The sequence below is a fragment of the Scardinius erythrophthalmus genome (assembly GCF_964197995.2).
Source record: "Scardinius erythrophthalmus genome assembly, chromosome: 11".
NCBI lineage: Eukaryota > Metazoa > Chordata > Actinopteri > Cypriniformes > Leuciscidae > Scardinius > Scardinius erythrophthalmus.
In genome coordinates, this window is record NC_138231.1 from 33,779,263 (window position 1) to 33,788,801 (window position 9,539).

The window sequence follows — 9,539 nt, forward strand, 5'->3', positions numbered from 1 at the left end:
AAAGAAAATTCTTAGAATGTAAGATTACTGTACAGATTTGGACTGGGAGTGACAGACCATTGCACACGTCCATTACCCCTGAGACTGGTCACAATTTTTCATTAAAAACTGTATTTTAAGGCAAATCTAGTGTACTTTCATTTTCATACAATTTTACTGAATAACAAATCTCTCTGAATAAAAAAAAAAAAAAAAATCACAAATTCAGGGTTTCCGTAAATAGTTTTATTTGATTCATCTTTGACAGCCAAGAATGACAAGATCACAGTTTGTCTACATTGCTAAAACCCGAGTGCTAATGTACAAAAATAAAACCTAAAGAAAGAAAATACTGGGTGCTCACCCTCTAATATTGAAATACTTTTCTATGAAATTGTATTTGAAAAATCTTTCAAAATGAGCTTTATAAAACTGTTACCTTCTGAGAGGTAAAATTGAACAAACACAGACACAAACAGTCTGCTGGGTTAAGAAAGGACCGATCATAGATTGTAACCCTTACACATCGTCAACCTTGGACCGATCTACTCTGACAGATTTAGTGAAAAGCATGAACATCATGAGAAGAAACTACTTTGTGTAGATTAACCCAAGACATGATGCATTTTTAACTCCCATAACTTTCAGTTCACATGGACTATACTCATGACACGATGTATAACAATAAATTCAAGGAAAAAAGAATATAAGCTTTTCATTGCATTAGTAGTGCTTATTTGGCTAAATAAAATGGAATGCATGGACAGTTTCATTCAAAAGAGGTAAAATAATATAAAGACAATAAATAATTCAAATAAATAGTGTCCTCTGTTGCTTGTCAAGTTTGGACCTGAGAGGTAAAGACAGAAGTGACACACAGGGACCCAACAGCACAACACAGCGCAAGTACATGACAATAAGCGGGCTCTGTTTGCCCTAGATTAACACTCCAGAAGATACATTTTGAAATGATCCTGTGTTACAAAGGACTATTTTATTTGCAGTTGGTTGCTTCACTGAAAATCCAATGAACTTTGGAGATGGACAGTCGTGTATAGGGAAAGAAAATGTCAACTACATCTCAATTTCATGGTGCTACAGTGTTAGAAATCAAGGCAATGTCTTATACAATACTTTATGGCCCATTTAACGCCTGCTTTGTTTTTCAGTAAGGCAATATTTCCACTACGAGTCCCACCCAATGTTTGACTCAAAGGGTTTGGGTTGTGCTTTGCAATAATTTCAGGTGAATGGTGTAAATCACTCGCATGGCACTTTTAGTAAGGGGCCAAGTGTGCTCACCAATGCAATTATGCTTAAATCATGCATGAGTGGACTATAATGTTACAAAACAAACAAACAAAAAAACACCACAAAAGACTTACTCTCAAAAGTTCATTTAAATGCTACAACTGGCCATAGACTCACTCGTAGGCACAATTAAAGGCTCTTCTAGAAGGACCTAGTCACTCTTTGTAGGTCTATAAACACGTGACGTGTCTCAAAGCATACAGATCTCAGGTGTGCTATTATGGAAGAAAATAATTAAGGCTAATTTGATAAACAGTGGATTATAGGAAGGTGTGTCAAGCCACGTCAAACAGTGAGGAGAAACAACAGCAAAACAAGCAGAGTGAAATTGATATGGTACAGGAATGACCTACAATCATTTTAATCTCAAGAGTTCTCTCAGAGCAGGCACACTGTTTTTCATTCAGTTAAACACATCTTAAAGCTAAAATATATATTCTGGTAAAACACCAAGACATGCCTAAAACATTTGGGATCTTTTGGCTTTAAGGGGAAATTTAGATAAATAAAAAGAACACCCCATCCTTTACCAATGCAGCCAAGAAAATCAGTTTCTGTTCTTATTCCGTGTCCTAACCAGGTGCGAAGCGATAAAACACTACATTTTGTCGATAGCATGGTATCTTTTTCTGTGCCAGTCGCCTCGTACACACTCGAAATTCACTATACAGAAGTACTGCTCAAGTATAATCATGTATATTAAACATCAACCATGGATGAGGAGGAGAAACTGGTTGTGGAAGTTAGAATCACATATTCTATGACAAAGCGAGAGAGTGAAAGAGCAAGAAAACAGTGGGAACTGTTCTTATTGGCTGAATTTTGTGATTGATTGTGTTGCGTCACACCCCATTTTCAGTTCTGCCAAAAATAAGAATTCTGTCATCATTTACTCCAAACACCAGTAGGTTGGTTTTCGTTCTTCTGCACCATTTTTTCAATTGAAATGTTTTACAATTTTTGTCCATATTATGAATCTTATTGGGATCCAAAGCTTTCAAAACTTTTCTATGAGCTTGGAACAACATGAGGGTGAGTAAATGATGAAAGATTTTTCCATTTTAGGTGAACTATCCCTTAAACGATAGACAAATTGCTTGGCGTTGAAATCTTAATGTGTCGCACCATGTTAGGACAAGTCCAAGGGGTTCAAAAATATGAAAATTAAATGAAACGCTAGTAAGATCTTAGGTACAGAAAGAGAATTCAAAGCTAAATCTTGTAGGTTTTAAAGAGTATTATGTATTATAAATATTAAATCATTGTACCGACAAGGATCTACATCTCAGAAAGTGCTGACAGGCTGAATCCCACTCTATGTACCTAGAATTTCCTAACTACATCATTTTTTCTTAATAGTTATAAAGACAAACCAGAGGATTGACAAAGTGTCAGTTTGAGGCAACAAGTAGTAAACAACTCGGAGAGGATTGTAAAACATTGACACAATCTTTCAAATACTATGCTCAGTTCACACGGAAGCTGTTCCTCAGGGGTTACAAGAATAAAACTTCTGTCAGACCAACTTAACCCTAAATAAGATCTTTCCTTGTTTTTTCTTAATGTAGCATCCATGCAGGAGGTGTACACAACTTATCGTGCTATCCGTACTGTGCATGCTTTCAGTACCGTGTGTTCATTGGATTTAATATTACTCTTCCAAGCAGTTGGAGTTGGGAACCAAATGCTAACTTACCTATCGATTCTAATCAAGGTAGTCGCTGTAAATTAGGACTAAGGCAACAATGTTCCATATTACAGAACAGGAATCATGCAGATTAAAATGCTCATGGCCACTGCTGTAGACACAAAACTGCACCATCAGGCCATGTACAGTAGTGTCAGCTACAATTTCAGGTAATCAGCAGTGGAGGCCTGACATACACTCTCATCTAGAACGACTTTTCAGAAAGATGCAAATGAAACGGGTGCTAGACTTAAACACATGCTCATACGAGTTGATGAATACAACTATCCAAATAACAAACTGTCACGATTAGAACGCAAAACTACACTTTGTATTAATTCTGTTCGAACACATAAGCATATTGTATTCTAACTGAGGTCTCGAATTTGGTCTCTCTCTTATTAATAGAAGATGCCTTTAAATATAGCAGCGTTTAATGACAAAGTGCAGAACCAAATGTTGGGTTTTGTCATTCCTTTTTCCTAATCTACAATTGCACTTACCATCACTTAGTAGCTAATAATACGCCAATACAGACGTTTAATACGCACTGGAGCGGAGGATTTTTGGATACACTACAATAAAACCTCTGGTAAAGCTACAGGCTACCTCTTAATTGGTTAAGTGCTTTTCAATATTGGCAATAAATAATCAAAGGCCTCTAATTATCAATACAAGCTCAAATAAATTCACTGTTGTGTTTCTCTCTGGTTAAATTGAGTCCTAACTGTGCTAATACAGTACCAGTGAGTCTTTCCTCTCCAATATGGGGATTCGTTAATTGGAAACTTTACGTTAACTGTAACGTATACTTAATTGGCAAGCGCAAACTGCCATCTAACAAACTCACCTAATTAAGTAAGAATGTTCACTTTCTAAAACTCTCTCTCTTCGTCTTTGTAATACATTTTATTTATTCGCCTTTTTACATGCTCCACCCTCTCTGTTCTGCAGGTACTTATCTAGCTCCGCCTCTCGCTTCACTGCTTCTGGGTTGACTTTTGGAGCACCAGGAAAACACACCAGCACCACACTCATGTTGTCTCGACTACCCTGTTGATAAACAAATAATCACAAAAGGAACGATCAAGTTAGATCAAGGACTCTAAAAATGGCATAACCAAGTAATCACATATTTTACCTTACACTTTGAATACACGCAAGTATCCACATTTTATATATATATAAATAGGGCTTGACATTAACTAGCAAGGAGATATTTTAATTGTTTATTAATAAACTAGTGTTTTCTGAGTCAGTGTTGGCTGCAAAGATGAAGTTGAAGTTGCTGACTCGTCATCTCTACAGTATAGTGAACGCGCGCGCACGCTCCTACAGAGAGAAACGCATGCAACTTTTTATTTAGATTACATAATCAGAGAGTGTTTGTTTTCGATTCGAATGGGTTTGTTTAAAAGTAGACATTTCAAGCTTTCCATATGCCTATTTCTCATGTCTGTGAAGCAAGTAGCCTATACACTGAGTTTCGGCTTTATTTTTGTGATGCGCTCCAGTTCTTCTTGCAGTCGAAGACGGAGCAACTTTCTGCTCTAAAGTTTATTCCGTGCACTGTCAAGTGCTTTATCAGATTTGTTGTGTTGCCGGTCTTAGGAGCAATTGTCTTGTCGCAAATATTGCAATGCGCACGGTTGGCATCGAACCTGGTGAAATGTAGCCACACTTTTGATCTTTTCCATCTACTGGGGTTGGGACGGTTACACACTACAGCCTCACGTGTGAGCCATGTCACTGGGCGTAACCGGCGTAAACTATTGTTTTTCCTTGATGTCTCGCCACAGCCAATCATGCTGCATGCTTATTGGCTCACTGACGTTGACAAGATTAACCCCTTAAGTATCGAAATTTGGCACCAAACGACAAGACATTTTTTGATACTCAATGGTTTCGAGGCAATTCGGTCCGTGCCTTAGAAAGTATAGAACTCGATACCCAGCGCTAATTATCTCATTATTTGGCAGCAGGTATATTAAGACCTTTACCACCACCACCACCACTTTAAGACCTGACGCACGGATCCATTGTACTGTTACACATGTGTTTTCTTTCTCAACTGTTTACGTTCACTTAAAACATAACTGACTGTGTTTACATGACCAAGACTGACATTTTGACATTATTTTGTGTGTATCTGACTGTTTAAGTGCATTATAAGCTGCAAAAAAGAACTCAGTTTGATTTATGTGCAGTGCAGTGAGTGAGGGGAGGCGGGTTTGTGTGTCAACTCGCTGTCGGAGAGATAATGAGAGTTTCAGATATTTCAGCATTGATAATATGTATAGATATATCGATGTTTTTGACAACACTGCATTGCACTTAGTTTATTAATTCAGATGCCTTTTTAAAAGACTACAATTGAAAAATGTATAGCCCATATTATATATAAAATTGACTGTTGAGTGACTGTTTTATACACCACTGCTGAAATCCACCCGCATTTTGGTGGGTTGGCGGGTGTTAATGTCAAGCCATATAGTTTTTTTTGTTTGTTTTTACGGTTAACAGTATTTGTACAAAAATATCATGAATTATTAATAAATAATAATACATATAAAAAGGACCATTAGCATCCAACTCACAATGTTTATAACTGACCTTACCTTGTACAAACAGGTGTCCACAATCTCATTACACACTCTCTCCAGGTCGTCGGTCACTTCCAAGCGTGAGCGCACAAAATCACACAGTTCTTCGTTGGCCATGACGTCCCATATACCATCGCAGGCCAGCACCACAAATTCATCGTCAGCCTCAGAGCGTTCGATCTCATACACTTCTGGCTCCGGGGACACCAGCTGCTCAGTGGGGCCTTTCCCATGCACACACTTGTAGTCGAAGTCGCCAAGAGCGCGGGAGACGGCGAGGGAGCCGTTGACCCTCTGGATCATAACAGAACCACCTGCGTTCTGGATTCTCTCCTTTTCCAGTGGGTTACTTGGCTTGTGGTCCTGGGTGAAGAAGTGAACGCGACCCTTGCGGCTCAGCAAGGCTCTGGAGTCACCGCAGTTGATGAAATAGAAATGATGAGGGGAAATCATCACGCCCACCGCTGTGGAGCCACTGCGGTCCGCCCCGTGCTTGCGTTCGGACATGGCCCTCATGTGTTCGTCGATTTGCAGGAAGCCTGTGCGGATTCCACATTTCACACTCTCCCCAGAGGGCCCGGCACCAACTAACTCTGCACCTCCTGAGCACCCTCCCCTGAAGTCTGGGTTGCTGGTAATATGTTCCAGCAGATGCTCACAGCAGTAACGGGCAACCTGAGAGCCTGCGTGCCCATCGTAAACGGCAAAAAAGGACCACAGGCCGAGGCCGTAAGGCAGCCCCATCACAGCCGTGTGTGCATCCTCCATCTCCACACGCCATCCCTGCATACTGCTGAGTCCATAGCGGAGGTTGTTCCCCTCCCCGTGAGCATTGTGCTTCTCCATCTTTGGCTTGTCTAAGAATGCACCCATTCTTCTTATTTTGCTCTAACACAAACAGAACCAGAAAGCAAAGTGAGTAGAAGGTGCTTCATCATGACATAAGTGACTCTCATTTATACAACATATTCAAACATGCGATGGGTATGGCATGGCCATTTACACGATAACAGTTAAGCCACAGGTGCAGTAAGCTTCCAGAAGCAAGTAAACTGTTTAGGTAAATGTTTATCATCACATCAAGGCAGTAAACTTATTAGTCTCCAGACCAGAATTTAAAATCTTTTCAGACGCCAACGCAGCAAAATATACGAACCTGTATAATGTAAAACAACTGTGAACTTACTGATGAAACCACTACCCTTATCAGCATATGCAAAATGCTGCACACCCAGATAGCATTAAGAGGCTAACTCCAGCATTTCTATGTACGTCAGAGTGACATAATATCACTTACCCAGTTTCTTCGTGGTCTTTGCTGGCTGAAGAAACTCCGAGGCACAAAAGCCGCGGATAAGAGCCTTATTATCAGCAGTATGTTGGGCCGGATAGCAAACACTATAAAACCAGCGCTGCGCTCACAGCCACAACACACATCAATCGACGGCTAGCCAATTAGCCAGTAAACTAACGTCAAAACGGCCAAAGATCGATTCCGAAAATAATCATTTAAAAATTTTAACCATACGAAAATCATCACATGAGCCTGTTAAGGCAGTCCGCAGCTGGGCGGTAGGGCATTTCTGGCTCCGGTGTTTTTGTTTTCCCGAGGGGGGGCTACAGGAGCCTCTCGCTCAGAACATCTCTCTCTCTCTCTCTCTCTCTCTCTCTCTCTCTCTCTCTCTCTCTCTCTCTCTCTCTCTCTCTCTCTCTCTCCGCGAGGATGGGTTGGTCTGGAACCCGGATGCTGCAGCGGACGGTGCGCGTTCCCCTTTCTCTATTACATCATTCATCACTGCCACGCAATCGAGGGCTGGAAATAGATCCATTGACGAGATTGAGGGACCGTTATAAGCGAAACTCTTGCCGTTCATTTGCTTTGTAGTTTTCCTGCAGAGGCTTATAGTCTTTATATGTTTACAAAAGAACACATTTGTCGTATAAATAGGGCCGCTAACCAATAGAAATTATGACATTTATAAATAAATTTCAACATCTGAACTTTGAAAACCTAACTGTATGATGAAAAAAAATGGTTTTCTGGAATTGTGGGTTAACAAATTAGTTAATTAACTGATCAGCCAGTCAAGCTAACATATATGCTTACACAATTAAGAAAAATAAATCTGTCAAAGTTTGACACAATCTATGTGAAAAATTATCAATGGTTATCCCCCCTTTTAACATAAGAACATTTTATCTTGAATGTGAAAGGCTTAGCTGTTACTATACGGGTCATTCCTGGTATGCGGTGACTTTCCTGTCCCAATGATTTATTTACTCATATTTTCTCTAAAATGAGTCACATATTTATAATAAATGGCTTAGATTGTAGATTTAAATATTCCTTACCATTTAAACAGAGATAATAGACATTAAAAATACTATTTTGTATTTTACACAATTTTAATTGATGTATGCATTCAATTTTATCATGTCCTCAGTGCACAGTAATCAACTTCTGCAAGAAATGTAAACAATGAAATGACAAAAAACTCAAAATATTTTTAAATTATGTTATTAACTAGGCTAAACTGCCTCTAATCATACACAGAGCCGGATTAACGCAAAGGCAAACTAGGCACGTGCCTAGGGCCCGATTGGCGGGATGGGGCCCAGACAGAGGGACAAAAAAAATAAATAAAAATAAATAAATGTTCAAATGTCCTATCTACAATTTATTTCAAAATTTATTAAATAACTAAAAATAGTGACGATGTTTATCTAAACCATAGACTGTTACATTATATCACATTAACGCGAGGCGCCAGCCAGTTAAGTCCGAGGGGACGTCAGCGGCGGTCAGGGGCGGTCAACGAACGCATCCATCAGGTGCTGCGAGTGCGAAGCAAAAGCCTAAATAGGCACGCAAAGAAGCACATTTCGTAATGCAGGTCATCGATTTTGGAGTGATTGCAATGTATTTTAAATATAAACTTGTGGGCTACTGTAGATCAGCGTCATTTCTGGAAAAATAATTCATCGCTTTGTTAGTCTACGAGTTTAAAAGAGCGCGAGCGTCATTAACGTGCCCAGACGCGACGCTTTGAATTTGCGCGTACAATGAATAACATCGCGTTGGGAGCTGACTAATAAAAAAGCTACAAAAGTAAAAGACAAGACGTTTGTATTCAAAGTTAAAAAACCAACACACTGCAACATTTTTAAATGTTTCAAATAAAAGATCTCATATCTATGGGTCTATCTTCTATATTCTGATGCTGATGATTAGATAATACCCTGACATCCTAGCCTATACGAATATTAGTTTAGAATTTTTTTTCTGCTCAGTAGCGATCGTATCTTTCTCTTCCACTTGATTTGTGTATAGCATATTTAAGGTAGCAATGCAATACATAATATCATATTACTGATATTAATAATATGACAATATCTGCAGTCAATATTGATTAAATGGGAGGGAAACATCCTGCCCATAACGTAGCTATGAAAACATTTATAAAAGCACGTTCATGTTCATCTACTGAAGTGCTATTCTGGAACTGTGAATAAACTGAATAAAACAGCAAAATAACAAGAAGAACAATAACATCTTCATTAAACAAAAAAGAGATTACCTTAGATAAAGTTTGATGTAGTAGGCTACCAGTAAAAAGTCTGGACCCATTACTATTTTTAATGTTTCTGAAAGAAGTTTCCTATTATGCTCTTCAAGCCTGCATTTATTGGATCAAAAATACAGAAAAACAGGAATATTCAGCAAGGATGTGTTAAATATATAAAAGTGATAGTGAAGACTTTTTTAAAACAACTTTTTAATAATCAAAAAATCCTGAAAAAAAGTATCACATGTTATAAAATAAATATTAAGCACCATTTCTAACATTTGATAATAAATCAGAATATTATAAAGTTTTCTGAAGGATCACGTGACACTAAATTCAGCTTTGCATCACAGAAATATATTTTAAAGTAAAATAGAAAACCATTATTTTAAA

General features: G+C 38.5%; 1 protein-coding gene across 1 annotated transcript; it reads right to left on the reverse strand.

Moving 5' to 3' along the window:
• Window positions 1-206: 206 nt before the first annotated feature.
• Window positions 207-7,371, reverse strand: ppm1ab (protein phosphatase, Mg2+/Mn2+ dependent, 1Ab). The gene is made up of 3 exons (XM_081378922.1): window positions 6,878-7,371; window positions 5,596-6,468; window positions 207-4,030 (listed from the first exon to the last, which is right to left on the reverse strand). Exons 2-3 carry the CDS (start codon window positions 6,451-6,453, stop codon window positions 3,887-3,889), a joined length of 1,002 nt encoding a protein of 333 aa, XP_081235048.1. The 5' UTR covers window positions 6,454-6,468; window positions 6,878-7,371; the 3' UTR covers window positions 207-3,886.
• Between the last annotated feature and the right edge of the window lie 2,168 nt (window positions 7,372-9,539).